Source organism: Pan paniscus, chromosome 4 (assembly GCF_029289425.2).
Source record: "Pan paniscus chromosome 4, NHGRI_mPanPan1-v2.0_pri, whole genome shotgun sequence".
NCBI classification, from domain to species: domain Eukaryota; kingdom Metazoa; phylum Chordata; class Mammalia; order Primates; family Hominidae; genus Pan; species Pan paniscus.
The window spans coordinates 135,673,731-135,696,625 of NC_073253.2; the positions used below are offsets into that span (position 1 = coordinate 135,673,731).

General features: G+C 38.6%; 1 protein-coding gene across 30 annotated transcripts in view; it reads left to right on the forward strand.

The window, feature by feature from the left end:
- Positions 1-22,895, forward strand: part of ANKHD1 (ankyrin repeat and KH domain containing 1) — a 145,558-nt gene that overhangs the window by 12,174 nt on the left and 110,489 nt on the right. For 23 of the 30 annotated variants that reach the window (XM_014345050.4, XM_063604255.1, XM_003829179.6 and 20 more), the window contains exons 2-3: positions 19,912-20,065; positions 22,270-22,426. In XM_014345050.4, the coding sequence (XP_014200536.1) occupies positions 19,912-20,065; positions 22,270-22,426 (311 nt within the window). The remainder of the gene's footprint in view (positions 1-19,911; positions 20,066-22,269; positions 22,427-22,895) is intronic. The other 7 variants (XM_014345047.5, XM_063604257.1, XM_063604253.1 and 4 more) reach the window with 1 other exon arrangement.

A 22,895-nucleotide genomic window follows, 5' to 3' on the forward strand; every position in this document is an offset into this window, starting at 1 on the left:
TAGAGATGGGGTTTTGCTATGTAGGCCAGGCTTGTCTCAAACTCCTGACCTCATGTGATCCACTCGCCTCGACCTCCTAAAGTGTTGGGATTACAGGTATGAGCCACTGTGCCTGGTCTATCTGTTCATCTGTTGATGGACACTTGGATTGCTTCCACCATTGGGCTATTACGAATAATGCTGTTATGAACATAGATATGCAAATATCTCTTTGAGGCCTGCATTCAATTATTTTAGGTATATACCCAGAAATGGAATTGCTGGATCATATGGTAATTCTATTTTTAATTTTTTGAGGAACTGCAATACTGTGTTCTATATCAGCTGTATCATTTGACATTCCTAACAGCAAAGCACAAGGAAGGGTTCTAATTTCTCCATATTCTAGCCAACAGTTATTTATGTTTGTTTTTTGATAATAGCCATTCTAATGGGTATGAAGTGGTATTTCATTGTGGTTTTGATTTGTTATTTCCCTAATGATTAGTAATGTTAAGCATCTTTTCGTATGCTTATTGGCCATTTCTGTATCTTTGGTGAAATGTCTATTCAAATCCGTTGTACATTTAAAAAGAAATTGTATTGCCGATTAGGCACAGTGGCTCACGCCTGTAATCCCAGCACTTTGGGAGGCTGAGGCAGGAAGATCATCTGAGCCCAGGAGTTCAGAACCAGCCTGGGCAATATAGGGAACCCTGTCTCTACAAAAAGTAAAAAAAAATTAGCCAGGCATGGTGGCACATACCTGTAGTCCCAGCTACTCAAGAGGCTGAGGTGGGAGGATTGCTTGGGCTTGTGTGGTCGAGGCTGCAATAAGCTGTGACTGCCACTGTCACTGCACTCCAGCCTGGGTGACAAGAGTGACACCCTGTCTCAAAAAAAAAAATTGTGTTGTTTGTTTTTTATTGTTTAGTTGTAGGAATTCTTCATATATTCTGGATATTAATCCCTTATCAGATACATAATTAACAAATATTTGCCTTCATTCTGTGGCTTGTCATTTCATTCTGTTGCTGTGGTGTCCTTTCATGAACAAAAAGTTTCTAATTTTGATGAACCTAATTTATCTGTTTTTTTATTTCGTCGTATGCTTATGATGTCATGAAATTATTGCCATCTCCAATGTCATGAAGATTTTCAGGCGTGGTGGTTCACACCTATAATCCCAGCGCTTTGGGAGGCCGAGGCGGGCGGATCACAAGGTCAGGAGTTTGAGACCAGCCTGACCAACATGGTGAAATCCCATCTCTACTAAAAAATACAAAAATTAGCCGGGCATGGTGGTGCCTGCCTGTAATCCCAGCTATTCAGGAGGCTGAGGCAGGAGAATTGCTTGAACCTGGGAGGCGGAGGTTGCAGTGAGCTGAGATCTTGCCACTGCACTCCAGCCTGGGTGACAGAGTGAGACTTTGTCTTAAGAAAAAAAAAAAAGAGTTTTATAGTCTAAGCTTTTAAATTTACGCCTTTGATACCTTTTTTTTTTTTTTTTTTGAGATGGAGTCTTGCTCTGTCGCCCAGGCTGGAGTACAGTGGTGCAATCTCGGCTCACTGTAACCTCCACCTTCTGGGTTCAGGCGATTCTCCTGCCTCAGCCTCCCAAGTAGCTGGGATTACAGGTGCACGCCACCACGCCCAGCTAATTTTTGTATTTTTAGTACATAGGGGGTTTGCCATGTTGGCCAGGCTGGTCTTGAACTCCTGACCTCAAGTGATCTGCCTGCCTCTGCCTCCCAAAGTGCTGGGATTACAGGCCTCAGCCACCGCACCCAGCCGCCTTTGATACATTTTGAGTTAATTTTTTAAAATTTATTTTTATTTATTTATTTGTTTTATTATACTTTAAGTTCTAGGGTACATGTGCACAACGTGCAGGTTTGTTACATATGTACACATGTGCCATGTTGGTGTGCTGTACCCATTAACTTGTCATTTACATTAGGTACATTTCCTAATGCTATCCCTTCCCCCTCCCCAGACCCCACGACAGGCCCCGGTGTGTGATGTGCCCCACCCTGTGTCCAGGTGTTCTCATTGTTCAATTCCCACCTATGAGTGAGAACGTGCAGTGTCTGGTTTTCTGTCCTTGCAATAGTTTGCTCAGAATGATGGTTTCCAGCTTCATCCATGTCCCTACAAAGGATACAAACTCATCCTTTCTTATGGCTGCATAGTATTCCATGGTGTACATGTGGTACATTTTCTTAATCCAGTCTATCATTGATGGACGTTTGGGTTGGTTCCAAGTCTTTGCTATTGTGAATAGTGCCGCAGTAAACGTACGTGTGCGTGTGTCTTTATAGCAGCATGATTTATAATCCTTTGGGTATATACCCAGTAATGGGATGGCTGGGTCAAATGGTATTTCTAGTTCTACATCCTTGAGGAATCGCCAAGTTAATTTTTGTGTATGGTATAAGGTAAGGTCCAATTTCATGCTTTTGCTTGTGGATATCCAGTTTTTTAGCACCATTTGTTAAAGACCATTATTTTCCCATTGAATGGCCTTGGCATCCTTGTCAAAAATCAATTGACCATATATAAGTGGGTTTACTTTCTTGACTCTCTGATCTATTCCATTGGTCTATATGTCTGTCTCTTTGCCACCATCCTCTTTTGATTACTGTAGCTTTGTAGTAAGTTGAAATTAGGAAGCATTAGTCTTTCAAATTTGTTCTTTTTTTTAATTTTAATTTTTTATAGAGATGAGGTCTTACTATGTTGTCCAGGCTGGTCTCAAACTCCTGGCCTCAAGTGATCCTCCCACCTTGGCCTCCTAAAATGCTGAGATTACAAGTGTGAGGCACCATGCCTAACCTGTTCTTCTTTTTTAAGATTATTTTGACTATTCTGGGTCTTTTGAGATCCCATATTAATTCTAGGATGGGTTTTTATTTTTTTAATTTCTGCAAAAAGTGCCATTGAGATTCAATAGGGATTGCATTGACTCTATAGATTGTTTTGGATGAGAAAAACTTTTAATACAAATTTTATGTAATTGTTTTATTATAATAATTATTAGCAAATCAAAGGACTTGATCTTGACAAAATATTAAAAAGCATCTATGATGGAGAGGCTGCCAGAGCAGTCAACTGATGTTCTCCCTGAAGCCATTGAACCCAAAATAACATGGGATGTTTACTTTGAGTATATGTTTTTGAAATATAATCCTTATTTTTTCCTGATTTATCCTCATATTGACTAATTTGTGAGTGATCAGGATATGTCGTATATTGATTAAATGCTAGAAAGAATATTCTTTATCCTTTATATGATTAGATATGAGCTCAGTCTTGGAAAAATTATCTCAATATGGTATTAAACTTAGATAAATGAACCTGTAGTTATCATTATGATAAAGGAACAAATCCCAAAAGGGACAGTAGTGGATACATTCTCTTTTTTTTGGTTATTATTTATGTATTTATTTATTTAATTAAATATTTTTTTAATTACTAAATTTTAAAAAAATTTTACATTAAAAATTTTTTAATTAAAAATTTTTAAATTTAATTAATAATTAATTAATTAAAGGCAGTGTCTCTGTCACTCAGGCTTGAGTGTAGTGGCACGATCTTGGCTTACTGCAACCTCCGCCTCCAGAGCTCAAGCCATCCTCCCACCTTGGCCTCCTAAGTATAGCTGGGACTATAGGTGCATGCCACCATGTCTGGCTAATTTTTGTATTTTTTGTAGAGATAGGCTTTGCCATGTTGCCCAGGCTGGTGGTCCTGAACCTCCTGAGCTCAAGCAGTCTGCCTGCGTCGGCCTCCCAGAGTGCTGGGATTACAGGCATGCGCCACTGCACCCAACCCAGTTACTTTTTATTGTGATATAATTTCAAGCTTACTGGAAAGTTGTAAGAATAGTACAAGGAACTTTTCCCATATAGTCTTTTTTTTTTTTTTTTTTTTTTTTTTTGAGACAGAGTCTCGCTCTGTCGTCGCTCAGGCTGGAGTGGAGTGGCACAGTCTTGGCTCACTGCAACCTCCGCCTCCTGGGTTCAAGCAATTCTCCTGCCTCAGCCCCCTGAGTAGCTGGGATTACAGGTGCCTGCCACCACGCCCAGCTAGTTTTTTTGTATTTTTAGTAGAGATGGGGTTTCACCATGTTGTCCAGGCCAGTCTCAAACTCCCGACCTCAGAAGATCTGCCCTCCTTGGCCTCCCAAAGTGCTGGGATTATAGGCGTGAGCCACCGGGTCCGGCCTTCTTTTTTTTTTTTTTTTTTTTTTGACATAGGATCTCACTGTCACCTAACCTGGAGTTAAGTGGCACAGTCACGGTGCACTGCAGCCTCAACCTCCCCAGGCTTAGGTGATCCACTTCAGCCTCCTCAGTAGCTGGGACTACAGATGTGCACCACTACAGTGGCTAATTTGTTTTTTGTATTTTTTGTAGAGTCAGGGTTTTGTCATGTTGCCCAGGCTGGTCTCAAATTCCTGAGCTCAAGCAGTCCTCCTGCCTTGGCCTCCCAAAGTGTTGGGATTACTGGTGTGAGCCACTACGCCTGGCCCATTGGTTTTTAATATATTCACAAAGTTGTATGACCATCAACTAACTATTCTAAAACACTTTAATCACTCCCAAAAGAAGCCGTGTACTCCTTAGCAGTCTTTTCCCATTCTCACCTTCCCCCAGCCCCTCATAATCACTAATCCACTTTCTGTCTGTATGTATTTGCCTAATCTGGGCATTTCGTATAAACAGAATCATATAATATGTGGTTATTTGTGCCTGATTTCTTTCACTTAACATATTGTTTTCAAGATTTCTACAATATTGTAGCAGGTATCAATACTTTTTGTTTTGCTTTTGAGTCCGAGTCTTGCTCTGTCACGCAGGCTGCAGTGCAGTGGGGCAGTCATATCTCATTGCAGCCTCCAGTTCTTGGGCTCAAGTGATTCTCGTACCTCAGCCTCGCGAGTAGCTGGGATTACAGGCATGTGCCAACACTCCTGGCTAATTTTTGTATTTTTAGTAGAGATGGGGTTTCACCATGTTGCCCAGGCTGGTCTCGAACTCCTGGCCTCTAGTGATCCACTTGCCTTGGCCTCCCAAAGTGCTGGAGTTATAGGCATGAGCCATCATACCTGTCCTACTGCCAATTCTCTGCAGCTGTACTATTTAACATTCCTACCAGCAATGTACAAGAGTTCCATTCTTCTCTTCTTCACTAACATTTGTTATTTTTCTTTCTTTTCTTTCTTTCTTTTTTTTTTTTATTACAGCCATTCTAGTGAGAGGTGGTATCTAATTGTGGTTTTGATTTGCATTTCCCTAATGATTAATGATGTTGAGCATCTTTTCATGTGCTTATTGGTCGTCATATGTATATCTTTGAAGAAATATCTATTCAAATATTTTTCCTATTGATTGGGTTTTTTTTATAGCTATGTGTTTGTTTTTTCTTTTCTTTTTTAAATTTGTTTTAGGAAAAAAATTCTGGATGCTAGTTCCTTAACAGATCCATGATTTGCAAATATTTTCTCCCATTCTGTGAGTTGTCCTCATTTTCTTTCTTTCTTTCTTTTTTTTTTTTTTGTTTTTGAGATGGTCTCACTCTGTCACCCAGGCTGGAATGTAGTTGCCCAATCATAGCTCACTGAAGCCTCAAACTCCTGGGCTCAAGTGATCCTCCAGCCTCAGCTTCCGGAATAGTTGGGACTATCAGCACGTACCACTGTGCCTGGCTGATTTTTAATTTTTTTGTAGATATGGAGTATCAGTATATTGCCCAGACTGGTCTTGAGGTCTTGAACTCCTAAGCTCAAGTGATTCTCCTGCCTGTCTTTTCTTTCTTTCTTTCTCTCTCTCTTTCTCTTCTCTTCTCTTCTTTCTTTTCTTTTCTTTCTTTCTTTTTCTTTCTTTCTTTTTCTTTTTCTTTCTTTTCTTTCTTTCTTTCTTCTTCTGTCCTTCCTTCCTTCCTTCTGTCTGTCCTTCCTTCCCCCTCCCCTCCCCTCCCCTCTCCTCCCATCCCCTCCCCTCCCCTCCCATCCCCTCCCCTCCCCTCCCCTCCTCTCTCCTCCCCTCCCCTCTCCACACGGTCTCCCTCCCTCTGTTGCCCAGGCTGGAATGTAGTTGCTCCATCATGGCTCACTGCAGCCTCAGCCTCTCAGGCTCAAACAATTCTCCCCTCAGCCTCCCAAGTAGCTGGACTACAGGTGCACGCCACCATGCCCAGCTAATTTTACTGTTTGTACAGACAAGGTCTCACCATTTTGCCCAGGCTGGTCTCAAACTCCTGGCCTCAGGCAGTCCTCCCGCCTTGGCCTCTCAAAGTGCTGGGATTATACGCATGAGCCACCGTACCCAGTCTTGTCTTCACTTTCTTGTGTCACTTGAAGTTTAAAAATTTTGATGACGCCCAATTTATATATTTATCTTTTTGCTTGTGCTCTTGTTGTCATGTCTAAGAAACCATTGTGTAATCCAAGATGACAAAGATTTATGATTTATGCCTGTTTTCTTCTGAGACTTGCATAGTTTTAGCTCTTACATTTAGGTCTTTGATCCAATTTGAGTTAATTTTTATATATAAGGTGTGAGGTAGAGGTCTAACTTGATTCTTTTGAACGTGCATACCCAGTTTTTTCAGCGTAATTTGTTGAAAAGACTATTTCTATCCCCCTTGAATTGTCTTTGCACCCTTTTCAAAAATCAGTTGACTACATGTGAGGGTTTATTTCTGGACTGTCTGTTCTATTCATTGATCTATATGTCTCCCTATGCCAGTTCCACACTGTCTTGATTACTATAGCTTTTTGCAGTAAGTTTTGAAATGAGAAAGTGTAAGTCTTCTGACTTTGTTATTTTTCATTGTTGTTTTGGTTATTCTGGGTTATTGGTTACTGGTTATATTCTTGTTCTCTTGATGTGGTCTTTAGGAGAGGTATAGTAGGAGATGTTTAATATGATGCAGAATTTGTGGTAATAGACAAATGATTCAACCCCCTCCTTCCCACTTCCATAACATTCTAGCTCTTGAAATTTCTGTACCTTTCTATATGCTGTAGGTAGGGAGAAATTCATGTAATTTAAACCATGTAATTTAAATTTGCCAGACTGCTAGGAGAACAAGTTGTAGTATCAGTGTTTGTTTTCCTTTTTTTAACCCATTTACCCTGTGCAACCCCTCTCTCACAAAGCCTGAGTATATGTTTTAGAAGAGATAAGACCGAAGAGGAAGGAGATGGTTGGTTTGGGTAGTTGTCTTCTGAGTGGGCTAGTCTCCAAGAAGAATATGGACAGAATTTCTTTTTCCAGGGCAACAAACAAATGGATAATTGGAATAAACTATAAAACATGGTAATTAGAGTTTTTACTTTTTTTTTTTTTTTTTTTTTTTTTTGAGACAGTTTCGCTCTTGTTGCCCAGGCTGGCGTGCAGTGGCGTGATCTCGGCTCACTGCAACCTCTGCCTCCTGGGTTCAAGCGATTATCCTGCCTTTGCCTCCTGAGTAGCTGGGATTACAGGGGCCGGCCACCACACCCAGCTAATTTTTGTATTTTTAGTAGAGATGAGGTTTCACCATGTTAGCCAGACTGCTCTCAAACTCCTGACCTCAAGTGATCCACCCACCTTGGCCTCCCAGAGTGTTGGGATTACAGGCTTGAGCCACTGTGCCCGGCCGAGTTTTTGCATCTCGTAACACCTGCTTAAGGAGGTGTAAATTCAATGTTTAAGTAACATACAGTTTGACTTCCAAGCCAGTATTGTCACAGTCTTATCACTTGCTCTAATGCTTCTAGTTTTGTTAGGTTACTAATTATTTCAGCTCAATGAACAATAAGAGTCTGTACTATATTTTGGTACCTGTCTTACTTGGGACTTGACTGATAGGTTAGCAATGAAAAGTTTATTTTCTTTTAGTTTGAAGAGACCGTTATTTGAGGCTATACTTAAAATCATGGATTTGACCTATTACTAACCCCTCAACAGAATTTAGAATTATATGATGATATAGTATCACAAGTACTATTGTATATATCTCCTTGTTGCTGATCTATTGAAATTATTCACTCATTCTCTACAGAAGAAAATCTTGGTTAATTTGGGGTAGGACTTCTTCATGAACTCACATTTTGCATAACAGAATTATGTCCTTTAAAGGTTAGAGTCCTTGGTAGTTTAAGAATTCTGATTGGTATTTTAGAGTGGATTGATTGATTGAGACGGAGTTTCACTCTTGTCGCCCAGGCTGGAGTGCAGTGGCACGATCTTGGCTCATTTCAACCTCCGCCTCCTGGGTTCAAGCAATTCTCCTACCTCACCCTCCCGAGTAGCTGGGATTACAGGCGCCCACCACCACGCCCGGCTAATTTTTTGTATTTTTTAGCAGAGATGGGGTTTCACCATGTTGGGCAGGCTGGTCTCGAACTCCTGACCTCAGGTGATCTGCCTGCCTCTGTGTCCCAAGGTGCTGGGATTACAGGCGTCAGCCACCGCACCTGGCCTAGAGTGGATTTATTTATTCACAATTATTTATTTAGAGCCTACTATTTGTTAAGCTTTGTGCTAGGCTTTGGACTACAAAGATGAAAAAATATGTTCCCTGTCCTTAAAGACATCAGTCTTCCAGCACTTTGGGGGCTGAGGCACTTTATGTTCTGGGCGGATCATGAGGTCAGGAGTTCGAGACCAGCCTGATCAACATGGTGAAACCCCGTCTCTACTAAAAACACAAAAAATTTAGCAGGGTGTAGTGGTGCGCACCTGTAATCCCAGATACTCAGGAGTCTGAGGCTGGAGAATCACTTGAACCTGGGAGGTGGAGGTTGCAGTGAGCCAAGATTGCACCGTTGCACTCCAGCCTGGGTGATGGAGCAAGACTCTGTCTTGGGGGGGAAAAAAGACATCAGTCTTTTCAGGAATATTAATATTCCTGGTAATGAAAAAAGAAGGTAAATTATTGTTTATTTTTTGAGACAGGGTCTTGCTCTTTCGCCCAGGCTGGAGTGCAGTGGTGCGATCATGGCTCACTGCAAACTCTACCTCCTGGGTTCAAGCAATCCTCCCACCTCAAACCTCCCCTTCCACACCCCACCCCTGCAGTTGGGACTACAGGCATCCGCAGCCACACTCCACACTCAGCTAATTTTAAAATATTTTTTGGTAGAGGTGAGGTCTCAATACCTAGGGTGGTTTGGAAATTCTGGCCTTAAGTGATCGTCCTGCCTTGGCCTTCCAAACTGCTGGGATTACAGGCATGAGCCACCATGCCCAGCCTATTTATTCAAATTATATTTGTCCTTCTAAACTCTATTTAGATATTAATAAATTATATTTGAGTGTTCTAGGCATTGCGCACTTTAATTGCATCACCTCATTTAATTTTCTCATGGTTCTGTGACAGTCCAAGATACCAAATGCAATGTGTGGATCATTGCCCTGTGTTAGTTGGTAGATCACTCTAAAGATTGATATTTGAGTGTCTTGCTTCAGGAGATTGATGGGCTCTAAGTGGCAGGTTTAAAGGGGCAGTAATTTAAAATGGAAGGATGCATAGTCCATCAGCATAAGATTGTCTTGTGCTTATTTTTGAGCAAAACCACAACTGCTCCTTATTATGTTCTATAAACTCACCAAGGCTGTGATGCTTCAGGGCCTTTGGCACTTCTGGTTCCCTCTGTCAGGTACATTCTCTTAGATATCCATGTGGCTTCCCTTTCACTTCTATTATGTTTCATTTAAGAGACCTTCCAACTATTAATACCTACTGTATGTATATTGCATAAACATCTCAGGCTCATTAATTGTAAAACTGAACTCATACTTTCCCCTTGCACTCCACTATGATGAATGTGTCTCCCAAAGTTCATGTGTTAGAAACTTGGTTCCTAGTTCAACAGTGTTAGGAGGTTGGGCCTAATAAGAGGTGACTGAGTCATTAGGACTTCTCACGGGAGCTGGTTAACTATCCTGAGTCGCTTTATTGTAAAGCACATTTGGCCCCCTCTTCCATTAGCTCTCTCTCCCATGCTGTCTTGTCATTCTGTCACTCTTTTGGCCAAAATCCTTCCCATTTCTTAGATAAAGGATCCAAATTCCTTGGTATGGCAGACATAGTTATTTAAGATTTGGCGTTGTCTATCTTTCCAACTATATCCTTATGCTGTATTTGCTTTTTATATTCTAGCCATACTAAATTGCTGTAGTTCTTAGAACATATCAAGCTCTTATATACCCTGGTATATATACTTCCACTGCTTTGGCATCAAGAATAATAATACTAGCTACTATATATATATATAGAGAGAGAGAGAGAGAGAGAGACAGAGACAGAGATAGAGATGTATCACACACACATCTATATATACACACACGCACTCATCTAGACAATATCTTGTTCTGTCATCCAGGCTGGAATGCAGTGGCTTGATCATGGTTCACTGTAGCTTTGAACTCCTGGGTTCAAGTCATCTTCCCGCCCCAGCCTCCCAAGCAGCTCTGACTCCACTGGTGCATGCTAGTATGTCTGGCTATTTTTAATTTTTAATTTTATTTTTTGTAGAGATGATATGTTCAAAGAACTACAGCAATTTGGTATGGCTAGAATATAAAAAGCAAATAGAATACAACAAGGATATAGTTGGAAAGATAGTCAAAGCCAAATCCTAAATAACTATATGTGCCATACAAAGAAATTTGGATCCTTTACCTAAGAAATGGGAAGGATTTTAGCCAAAGGAGTGATATGATTGATCTGGTATTAGAGTTAGTGGGCTTGATAATCTGTTACATTTAATTTAAATTCCAAAGTTATTTTCTGACAATATGATTGTTAGGACAGCTGTAGATTTTCTGTTCACTACACTGGTTAGTATTTGTTTTAGTTACACTCTGTTGTTTAGAAGATTCACTTCATCCACTTTGGTGTAGTGAAAAGGGTGTAAACTTTGTTGTCTGAAACACATAGCTTCAGATCCTCACATGGTTATGTGATCTTGGGCCAGTCACTTAACATTAAGTAGTTAAGATGGTTGAATAAAATAGTATATGGAAAAGGCTGATACATATGAGACATTTTATTAATGGTAGCCTATTATGTTTTTAAAGGTACTTAATAGTAGATTTTTAAAAAGATTTTTCCATCTCCTGTTTTCAGTTAGGGACTTCAAAAGATAATAGATTCTGTGTTAAAGCTATAGTTTAAAAATGAAGTTTTTGTGTTCGAGCAAAGTGGGGATAATTTTCTTCAGCTTTAACTTAGATTTAGGAAAAGCATGATGGTTCTTTTTTGTGCTACATGAAGCTAACCAATTTCAGAAAACCCAAGATATGATTTCTGTTTTTTATTAAGACAGGGTCTTGCACTTTTGCCCAGGCTGGAGTGCAGTGGTGTGATCATGGCTCATGCAGCCTCCACCTTCTCCAGCTCAAATGATCCTGCCGCCTCAGCCTCCCAAGTAGCTGGGACTATAGGTATGCACCACCATGCCCAGCTAATTTTTGTTTTTTGTAGAGACAGGGTTTCACCCTGTTGCCCAGGCTGGTTTCTAACTACTGAGCTCAAGCAATCTGCCCACCTTAGCCTCGCTAAATGCTGGGATTACAGGCATGAGCCACTGCCCCAGGCCTCTTTTCTGTTTTTTGAGAAGAGGGGATTGTGAGTCTGAGATTGGGTGGGAATAAAGTTTTCATTGTAGAAAGAACCTTGAAAAACTTTTATGTTAATGAATATAGCCTTTTTATTCCAGTATTTTAAGATGTTGTTGCTGAGTATATTAGGCCTTTTTGTAACAACAAAACTCACCCCTAAGTTTGTCATTATTTGGTGCTAAATTACAACAGTATTACTTTTTGCCTTTGAGTTGATCTTAGAGCATGATTATGGTGGTTGCTACTGCTGGAATTTTGGAGTACTGTGTGTTTTGAAAAAAGGAATTGTTATGTCCTTCAGTAATTACTTCTTGGAACACTGGCCCATCCTTTTTGCTGTTCTGAGTAGAGATCAACAATAGGCATTCCAAAATGGTGCTGATCCTGACTTAAAGTGGAGGGCTCACATTGGGTAGGGGAAGGATAAGACATGTTGGCCTATTCAAATATACATATGAAAAAGAGGACTAGCAAGGACATGTTTTAAAAATGTATATTTTGGTTGTTTAAAATACCTTCCCATTTTAAATGATCAAATCTGAATTTCTTAAGGGAGCTTCTTTTTTTGGGACAGAGTCTCGCTCTGCCGCCCAGGCTGGAGTACAGTGGCATGATCTTGGCTCACTGCAACTTCTGCCTCCTATGCTCAAGCAATCCTCCTGCCTCAGGTCCCCAGTAGCTGGGACTACAGGCACACACCACCACGCCTGGCTAATTTTTGTATTTTTGGTAGAGACAGGATTTTGCCATGTTGCCCAGGCTGGTCTTGAACTCCTAACCTCAGGTGATCTGCCTGCCTCAGCCTTCCAAAGTGCTGGGGTTACAAGGTGTGAGCCACTGCGCCCAGCTGGGAGCTTTATTTTTGAAGGTTGGTGAGGAGAGGTAGAATGAGATAAAGGTTTAGTCTTTCCTTGAACTTTTTCATAGCTCCAGTTGAAATTCATGAGAGTTGTGATGACTCTTTGTTTTGTTTTTTTTAAATTAACCAGCCTAGAATATTCTTTTTATATTTATTTTTATTTTTATTGAGACGGAGTCTTGCTCTATTGCCCAGGTTAGAGTGCAGTGGCGCGATCTTGGCTCACTGCAACCTCCGCTGCCTGGGTTCAAGCGATTCTTGTGTGTCAGCCTCCCGAGTAGCGGTGACTACAGGCATGCACCATGAGGTCTGGCAAATTTTTTTTGTATTTTTAGTAGAGACAGGGTTTCACCATGTTGGCCAGGCTGGTCTCGAACTCCTGACCTCAGGTGATCCACTAGCCTTGGCTTCCCAAAGTGCTGGGATTACAGGCATAAGCTACCATGCCCGGCCTAGAATTTTTTTTTTTTTTTTTTTTGAGATGGAGTCTCACTCTGTTGTCCAGGCTGAAGTGCAGTGGCACAATCTCGGTTCACTGTAACCTCCACCTCCCAGGTTCAAGCAATTCTCCTGCCTCAGCCTCCCGAGTAGCTGGGACTACAGGTGCCTGCCACCACGCCTGGCTAATTTTTGTATTTTTGGTAAAGACGGGGTTTCACCATATTGGCCAGGCTGGTCTCGATTTCCTGACCTTGTGATCCACCCGCCTCGGCCTCCCAAAGTGCTGGGATTACAGGCGTGAGCCACTGCGCCCAGCTTGGCCTAGAATATTCTTAAAGGATACCAGAAATGAAATTTGTGGCTACTAATATTTGACTCTCTAACTCAAAATATAAATTTATTTAACATGTTAAAAGTAAAAATTTCATAATCCAATTCCAAGGGCTCTGTGGAAAACAATGTATTTTTCATTTATATTTAAGAGCTTGGCTGGTGTTCTTTTTTTTGTTCCCTGCATTGTATGACCACAAGACTAGAGAATACATAAACAAATATAATGTGCATGTTTTATGATAGAATATTATTTTTTACTATTAATAACTTATTTTCTCTGTTAGCTAGCAATTACCATTTCTAGAAATACAGTCTGAGAGAAGTTAACAATTAGTTATTGATCAATGTAATATGAGATTTTATTATTTTATTACAGTATAAGACTTAAAGCATATTACTATTATTGGAAGTTTTAATTATAGCGCTACATAGAAACTGTTTTAAAGTGGACGTGAGTTTTGGTTAAATCATAGCTGGATTAATAAATGATTTTTCAAACTAGACGGCCAGAGTGACTGACTGTTCTTTTAGGTGATAATAGCTGAGTCTGTGGTAATCTCCCTTGGTAACTGTTGCATCCAGTGGTTCATTTCTGAAATGTCAAAATGGAATAAAAATGGGACAAAATGCTTGTCCCCCTTCTCCCTACTCCTCCTTTTGTTTGTTTTAGTTGAAGCTAAAAACCACACTCCCATACTCCTTGTTTTTTTTTTTTTTTTTTTAAGGCAAGAAGGAAAAATAACCTTTTGAGGAGGAAGGCAAAGGTTTTTGTCTTTAGTATTTCAGGAGATATAAGGGAAAAACAGGTAGTTTTTGATGGGCCATATTCCTTTACCACTCTTTTTCCTCCACCCTTTATTCTTGTACCTAGTGAGAGGTAGGAAAAAAGATTCTTTGGTATTTAGAACTTGCCTTTGGCAAAAAATAATACTGCTGTAAGTGGATGTATTTATTTGCTGCTGAATGTAGCTACTGAATAGAGATGAGCTATGTAACAGTATCATCAGGCAATAAGAACATTGCTATGATGTTATAGCTATATGTAAGAAAGTATAAGGCTTTTATATTCGTTTGCTTGCTGAAGACTAATTTCATTAGACATACTATTATTTTGGGCTTATGTGTTATATATAGACATGGTTTCTGTACTCTATCACCAAGCCTTTTATATTAAGTATACAGAATGTATACAGAATTTGTCATATTTAACATATCTCCACGTAGCTATAAATGGTTTCCATCTTTTTTTTTTTTTTTTTTTTTGGACAGAGTCTCTGTCGCGCAGGGTCCAGGTTGAAGTGGAATGGCATGATCATGGCATATAGCAGCCTCAACCTCCTGGGCTCAGGCGATCCTCCCACCTCAGTTTCTTGAGTAGCTGGAACCGCAGGCACATGGCCACCATGCCTGGCTAATTTTTAAAAATTATTTTTCATAGAGACAAGGTCTCACTATGTTGCCCAGGCTGGTCTTGAACTCCTGGGCTCAAGCAGTCCTCCTCCCTCAGTCTCCCAAAGTGTTGGGATTACAGGCATGGGCCACATGTACCCAGCCAGCTGTATTTTGAAGTAATGCCAATGCAATCTGAATTGTAAGAGTATGTTTCAGCAGATTTATTAGGTAAGATATTTGTGAACCGCCAAAAGTAATCTCTCAAATATTTCCAAAATAATAAGCATAATGGGATATTTTGTCCTTTTATTGATTCCACATTGAGACAGACATTTTTAAAGTTATAAAGAGGGTGGGACAAAGGAAACAGTGGTGCTTTTTGGGAAATCTGATTGATACAAATGTATTCATATCATTTATCTGTATGGTTTTGTATTAACTATAACTCATTCTGGGTTTTTTTCCCACAAGTATTGTGGATATTTAAAATTTTATCATATGGGTCAGATCTTAGATGTAAAATGCATAAAACCACACTCAAAAGTTCAAGTGAGTGCTGATAAAATGCATCATGTTAGATTCTCAGTATGATTCTTCCACTTTGAAAAGATGGAGAAAATAGACACTGTGGTGAGGGACAGGACAAAAGAATTGTAATTACACAGAATCATGTTCTAAAAATTATATTTATATGGTGGTTTATTGTTTCAAAATGCTTTTACCTTCATTACCTCATTTCAGGATTTCAATAGCACTGTAAGGTAGGTGGGGCAGATAGTGTCTTTGTTTATTGAGGAAGAAATAGAATGTCAGAAGGGTTGAGTATTATGTCTGAATTTACACACAATGCCTGATAGAACTGGTACTTGAACCTTATTCTCTTGATCTCCAGTGTAATATTCTCTCCATTATGTCTTACTGCCTAATTGAAACTTGAGTTTACATCCACTGTAAGACGTAGAATTAACTCAATAAATTATCTTATGCGTTATATTTTCAGAGAAGTTATAAGCCTCTGAAGCAAGGGACACATCACCATTTTGTATTTTTCTTCTGAATTTGATTCTTCCCAAGCACTTAGGAATGTGCCATCTTATTTACCTGATGCTATTATTGACACCCAGGAAGTCACTGCTACTGGTTCTTTCTCTCTCTAATGGTGGTAATCAGGCAGGCAATGAACAGTCTGTCACCTTTTATATGGTCTACTCAAATCTATTCCCAGTTGTTCTTTCTAGCCTAATGCCATAGTTGTATTCTAGGTACCTTATATCTTTTAAAAATTGAGATATAATTCATATGCAATAAGATATAGCATTTTAAAGTCTACATTTCAGTGATTTTTAGTATATTTACAAGGTTGTATAGCAATCACTACTATCTAATGCCAGAACATTTTCATCAATCCAGAAAGAAACTTCAGACTCACTTACAGTCACTCCTGTTCTTCCCTTCTCCACTCCCCAGGCAACCTATTGTCTTTTTCTATGGATTTGCCTATGCTGGACATTTCATATAAATGGGATCATATAATGGGACCTTTTGTGTCTCCCTTCTTTCACTAAACATAATGTTTTCAAGGTTCATCTATATCATGTATTTCTTCCTTTTGATGGCTGCATAATATTCAATTGCATGGATATATATCATATTTGGTTTATTCATCTACTACTGATGGACATTTGGGTTGTTTCTACTTTTTGGCTGTTATAAAGAATGCAGGTATGAACGTTTGTGTTTAAGTTTTTGTATGAACATGTATATTTTTAATTCTCCTAGGTATATACCTAAGAAGTAGAATTATTGGGTCATATGATCATTCTATGTTTAACTTTTGAAGAACTGTCAAACTGTTTCCACAGTGGCTACACCACTATGTTTCCACCAGCAATGCAGAAAGACCTTATATTAATTTTTTTTTTTTAAGAGACAGTGTCTTGCTCTGTCATCCACATGGAATACAGTCGTACAATCATAGCTCAGTGTAATTTTGAACTTCTGGGCTCAGATGATCCACCTCAGCCTCATGAGTAGCTGGGACTACAGTTTTATGCCATGACGCTAGGCTAATTTTAAAATTTTTTGTAGAGACAAGATCTCACTAGGTTCCTAGGCTGGTCTTAAACTCCTGGCCTCAAATGATCCCCCCACCCTGGCTTCCCAAAGTGCTGGGTTTATAGACGTGAGCCACTGTGCTCGGCTCGTACCTTACATTTTTTGAGTGGACAATTCATCTCCAAGCCCCACCCCCTTCCCCCCCCAAAAAAAACGGGGGTTTCTTTTGGAGATAGTCTTGCCGTGTTCCCCAGGCTGGAGTGCAGTGCCACAGTCTCAGCTCACTGCAACCTCTGCCTCCTGTGTTCAAGCGATTCTTGTGCCTTAGCCTCCCAAATAGCTGATTACAATCATGTGCCACCACACCCAGCTAATTTTGTATTTTTAGTACAGACAGGGTTTCGCCATGTTGGCCAGGCTAGTCTTGAACTCCTGGCCTCAAGTGATCTGTCCGCCTTGGCTTCCCAAAGTGTGGAATTACAGGCATGAGCCACCACACCCAGCCTCCAAGCCTATTTTTTATTTCATTTTCTGCCTCTATCTGAAATATACTTCCTCTTCTGCCCACCTCTACCCCTATGTCTAACTACCTATTGAAATTCTGTGCGTCCTTCAAAGCCTAGTTCAAATGTTGCTTCTTGTGCAAAGTCTTCACAGGTTACTAGGGCTGGAAGTGATTTCTCCCTCATTAGTGCATATAGTTGTATCATTTATTTCTCTTTGAGGCCTTTTGTAATAGTTGTTGGAGTCTTTCTTATTTCTTCTACCACATTTTTGTATTATCATAGTGAGAGAGAGATATATATATCTCAAATGCGCCTTTAGTAAGTATTGAGAGAATGAGAGACTACTGGAAATCCTTAACTTGGCTTTTTAAAATGTTACATGAGACATATAATATTTATAAAATAGGAATATTAATATCTAAATACTATTTTAAATAAATAATTTTATAATTTTTCCACTGGAATGATGTTTTTACCTGTCCTTCCAACTGGCAGGTATGTATATCTGCAAATATCTCTTAATTTCTTGGCCTTAGTTAAGCTGTTGTATGAGCAGTTGCTTTTCAAGGTCATTTGACAACTGGTTGCCTGCATTTATCTATTGGATCTGGCATCTTTGTCTGTAGTTACATGTTAAAGAAGCTGTGTTACAGTATAGCTCAATGTTTTTAGGTCTGAAGTTAAAGATTCATTTTGTAAAATTATAGTACATCATTAGATAATAAAATAAATTATTTTAACTTTACTGTCTTTATTAGGCTATATTTATTTGGTGTCCATTGTGAAAATTGATGACCAACTAGCCAGATATGCCAAATAATGTAGTCCAGATACTGTGGTCCTTTGTTTATAAATGTGTGATATCCTAGTGGTTAAAAGCATGGACTCTGTAGGTATGTGGCCTGAGTTTGAAACCTTATTTTTTTTGTTTGTTAGCTGTGTGACCTTGAAGAAGTACTTAATCTTTCTTTTCCTGATGTTTTTCTTTATCTACAAATATGTTAATTTTTCCTGGCTATACATATTTGCATATTACAGTAATATATATAGTATATATATTATCTATATATTATACAAATTACATATATGCCATACATGTTATACATATATACGTATATATGTATATGATATACATTACATATATTATGTAAATAATATACATATTACATATTACTCATGAGTACTCATGTTTATATTTACATATATACACATATGTACATTTAGCAAAATAAGAATCATACTGTTTTGAATCTTGTGTATTTTATTTAATTTTATGAATATTCTCATGCCATTAAATATGCTTCAAAAACTTTTTTTTTAAAATTTTTTATTTCTCCTCACAGCTGAGCCAGTGGTCACAAAAACATTGTTTTTAATGACTGCATAGTAGTCCATCATGTAAATGTACAACATGTATTTCCCAAATTCTGTATTATAATTTTTCCTCATTTTTGGAATTTCAGTTAATGCTGCAGTGAACATCCTTGCACATTAATTTTTGTCTGGCTTTCAGATAATTTTTTAGTGAGCTTTTTAAGGTATTTTGATACACATTTCTAAATTGCTTCCCAGAAGGGTTGTATATATTTTATTTAAGAAAATACATTTTGAATTAATTTTATTTGAAATTGGAGGGTTACATGTTTATTTTTGTAAGTTGATTTTTGCTTATACCATTCATTCATTTCAACAAGTATGTATTAAATTCATACTATGTGCCAGGTATTCGTAGGCCCAAAGTGTAGCACTGTAAACAAAGTAGTTTTTAACCTCATGGAGTGTTCCTGTCTAAAGGTCTCCAGGTATCAGTGGGTTAGTTTTTATTTTCCCTTATTTCAGAGTCAGAATTGAATAAATTATTTAGAAAAGAGGAAAACTTTTCTCTTAATGACCTATCTATGCTATCAAGTTTGTTGTTGTTGTTGTTTGTTCTATTCTATCTAGTCTATATGGATTTTCTCAGGGTTATGTTCATGTACTTGTTTCAATAAAAAGTAAATGCTTTTTTTTTTTTTGAGAGGGAGTTTTTGCTGTGTTGCCCAGGCTAGAGTACAATGGCACGATCTCGGCTCACAGCAACCTGCGTCTTCTCCTGGGTTCAAGCAATTCTGCCTCAGTCTCCTGAGTAGCTGGGGTATTACAGGCACCCCCTCACCACGCCCGGCTAATTTTTATATTTTTAGTAGAGATGAGGTTTCAACATGTTGGCCAGGATGGTCTCAAACTCTTGACCCCAGGTAATCCCCCCGCCTCAGCCTTCCAAAGTGCTAGGATTACAGGTGTGAGCCACTGTGCCCAGCCCCTGCTTTTCTTTTTTTAGTATTAATTTTTTTTTTTTTAATAGATATGGGGTTTCACCTTGTTGCCCAGGCTGGTCTCAAACTCCTGAGCTCAAGCAATCTGCCTGTCTGGCCCTCCCAAACTGCTAGGATCACAGGCGTGGGCCACTGTGACTGGCCTTAATATTGCTTTTCATGCTCTGTATTAGTCACAGAATATACAATGCTCTTGAGGAAACTTTAGTGTATGTGTGTTATACCTGTAGTCATGTCTGAAGGTAAACAGTCACAATGTCCTTCAAAGTCCATTCCCATACTCCCTTGTTTCTATAATAATTTTTCTGCTTATATTTAAGTTCTAATTAAGAAGTCATATTACCTTAAATTGTAGTTATTCTAATCATATTGATATCAGTTTCATGGATATTGCATCTTTATTTCATTAACAGGTCGAATCATTTATTTTGGACCAAGAAGATCTGGATAACCCAGTGCTTAAAACAACATCAGAGATATTCTTATCAAGTACTGCAGAAGGAGCAGACTTACGCACTGTGGATCCAGAGACACAGGCACGACTAGAAGCATTGCTAGAAGCAGCAGGTACTTTATTTTTTGTTTTATCTTTTTCATATCTTTAAAAGTCTAGTTCTCTTTATAGTTACATGAGATTATCCCCAAATTCTATAAAATTATACAAAATTTAAAATCTCTAAAATTTATTTTACTTTTTATCTCCCAAAGAAAATGTTCACATTTTGTATTTCTGGGCTCAACTCATATATTTTTAAGGTATTAAGATAATCAGCGTCCAGGCGCAGTGGCTCACGCCTGTAATCCCAGCACTTTGGGAGGCCGAGGCAGGCGGATTGCCTGAGCTCGGAGTTCAAGACCAACCTGGGCAACATGATGAAACCCTGTCTCTGCTAAAATAGAAAAAAATTAGCCAGGTATGGCGGTGTGCGCCTGTTGTCCCAGCTACTCAGGCAGCTGAGGCAGGAGAATTGCTTGAACCATAGACGGGGAGGTTGCAGTGAGCCGAGATCATGCCATAGCACTCCATCCTGGGCAACAGAGCGAGACTCCGTCTGAAAAAAAAAAAAAAAAAGATAATCAGCTAGTTATCAAGGAAAACTTACCTGTTAGCCATTATAAAATAAAAATGTGGGAGATAAATTTAGTTAATCAGTTTATGACTTCTTTATCTGTACTGATTTAGGGAGCTGCATGTTGATTACTTGCGTATTCACTTTAATCTATGTTTAACTTGATTTTAAATAGCTAATTTTTAAAATATGTAATGCATATTATAAAATAGCTAAAGCAATGTGAAATATATTAAGTAGATAACAAAACCTTCCCATTTTCTGTCAAGGTTTACATATACTTCTAGACTTTTCCGCTTATGATAATATAAATACATGTATATGTTTGAACATACATGATTGTTATAAATGAAGTAGGAATAATACACAAAATACAACTTTTTTTCCCCATATAATTTATTGTGGGTATCCTTCCATGACAGTTTATATTGATCTTTCTCCTTTTATTGAAGGGTACCATAATATTCTGTTGCTTGGATGAACCATAATTAATTTTTCCAATTTTAGCTTATATCCAGTTTTTCAGTATCACAAATAATGTTATAGTTTATAGCCTTATATATCTGTAACTTTTCTTACTTGTGCAAGTATCTCTTTAGGACAGATTTTTAGAAAGTGTTATCAATGGGTAAGAATACATTTGCATTTAAAATTTTAGCAACTGGCTGGGCACCATGGCTCATGCCTGTAATCCCAGCACTTCGGGAGGCCGAGGCAGGTGGATCACTTGAGGTCAGGACTTCGAGACCAGCCTGGCCCACATGGTGAAACCTCGTCTTTACTAAAAAAAAATACAAAAATTAACTGGGCGTGGCGGCACACACCTGTAATCCCAGCTCCTCGAGAGGCTGAGGCAGGAGAATCGCTTGAACCCAGAAGGCGGAGGTTGCAGTGAGTCGGGATCGTGCCACTGCACTTCAGTCTGGGTGACAGAGCAAGACTCTGTCTCAAAAAATAAATAAGTAAAATAAAATTTTGACAACTATTATTAAATTAGTCCCTCAAGTTTGTGCCTGTATTTATTTCTTTATTCACTCAAAAATCAACAATTTTTGAGAGGGCCTCACACCTCAGACATTGTTTTGTCAATTTCATAAATGAAAAATACCTCACCATTTTAGTTTGCATTCATGTTATATCATTAGTAGATTGTGTGGTAGCTCTTTATAAATGACGATATAAATTCATTGGGTATTGTGTATATAATTTTTTAATTTTAATTTGTAAGAATGAATTTAATTTAAAATGTTGCCCCAGAAGATGGCTGTGACCAAAGGAAGAAACAATTGAATTGTTTGTTACAGTATTACAAACTGTCTCCCCTCTGAAGATACTACTGAAAATATTAAAGACAGATATCCTGTACTAGAGATCTTATGGTGTGACTATGTATTTTGAAAGAAATCTCATTTATTTGATAGACAGCCTCATATGAAGTTACATGTGGATTAGGTAGAGGACAAATTAATATTATGTGCATTGTAAAGGTAGAAAGACTAAAACATAGGTGGTTATGCCATGGCCTTTTGACATCAGTGGCAGAATTGAATTGATAAGCCTTATCTTCTGTCAACCTAACCTATGGATTCTATACCATTTCTTTTTCCTAGATAATAGTATTTAGAAATATAATTACAATTTGCACTTTTATACTTTTTTTTTGTTGTTCTGCACTACCTGATTGATTGATGCACACTGAAGGAATTGGCAAATTGTCAACTGCTGATGGTAAAGCTTTTGCAGATCCTGAGGTACTCCGGAGACTGACATCCTCAGTTAGTTGTGCACTGGATGAAGCTGCTGCTGCACTGACACGGATGAAAGCAGAAAACAGCCACAATGCAGGACAAGTGGACACGTATGTGTTTAATGACTTTTGGATATTAGACATTTTCTTGAATAGATTTTGGGGAAGTAGCCAATTTTGGTTAAATATATCTTTTGGTGGAGCTTATAAACTTTAGCTGAATGGATATTACATTTTAAGTGGATATATAAATGTATATGTATTATGTAGCTATACAAATGGATATTTTTGTTTCTTCATTCAGCTCTTATTCGTTGAGCATTCTTGTGGAATGTATTACACTAGAGTCTCTGAGAAATCCAAACTGAATAAGATCTGTTTTCCAGTTATAAGGAAGTTACTTATTCTAAAAGTTATTATAGTAAACTCTAAACTGAGTGCTTGAGTACTAATACATGAAACGAGTTACTAATGCAGTAGTCTAGTTGCTTGCTACTCAAATATGGTCCATGGACTAGCAGTATCAGCATCACCTCAGAGCTTGTGAGAAATGCAGAATCCCGGGCCCTACTCCATATCT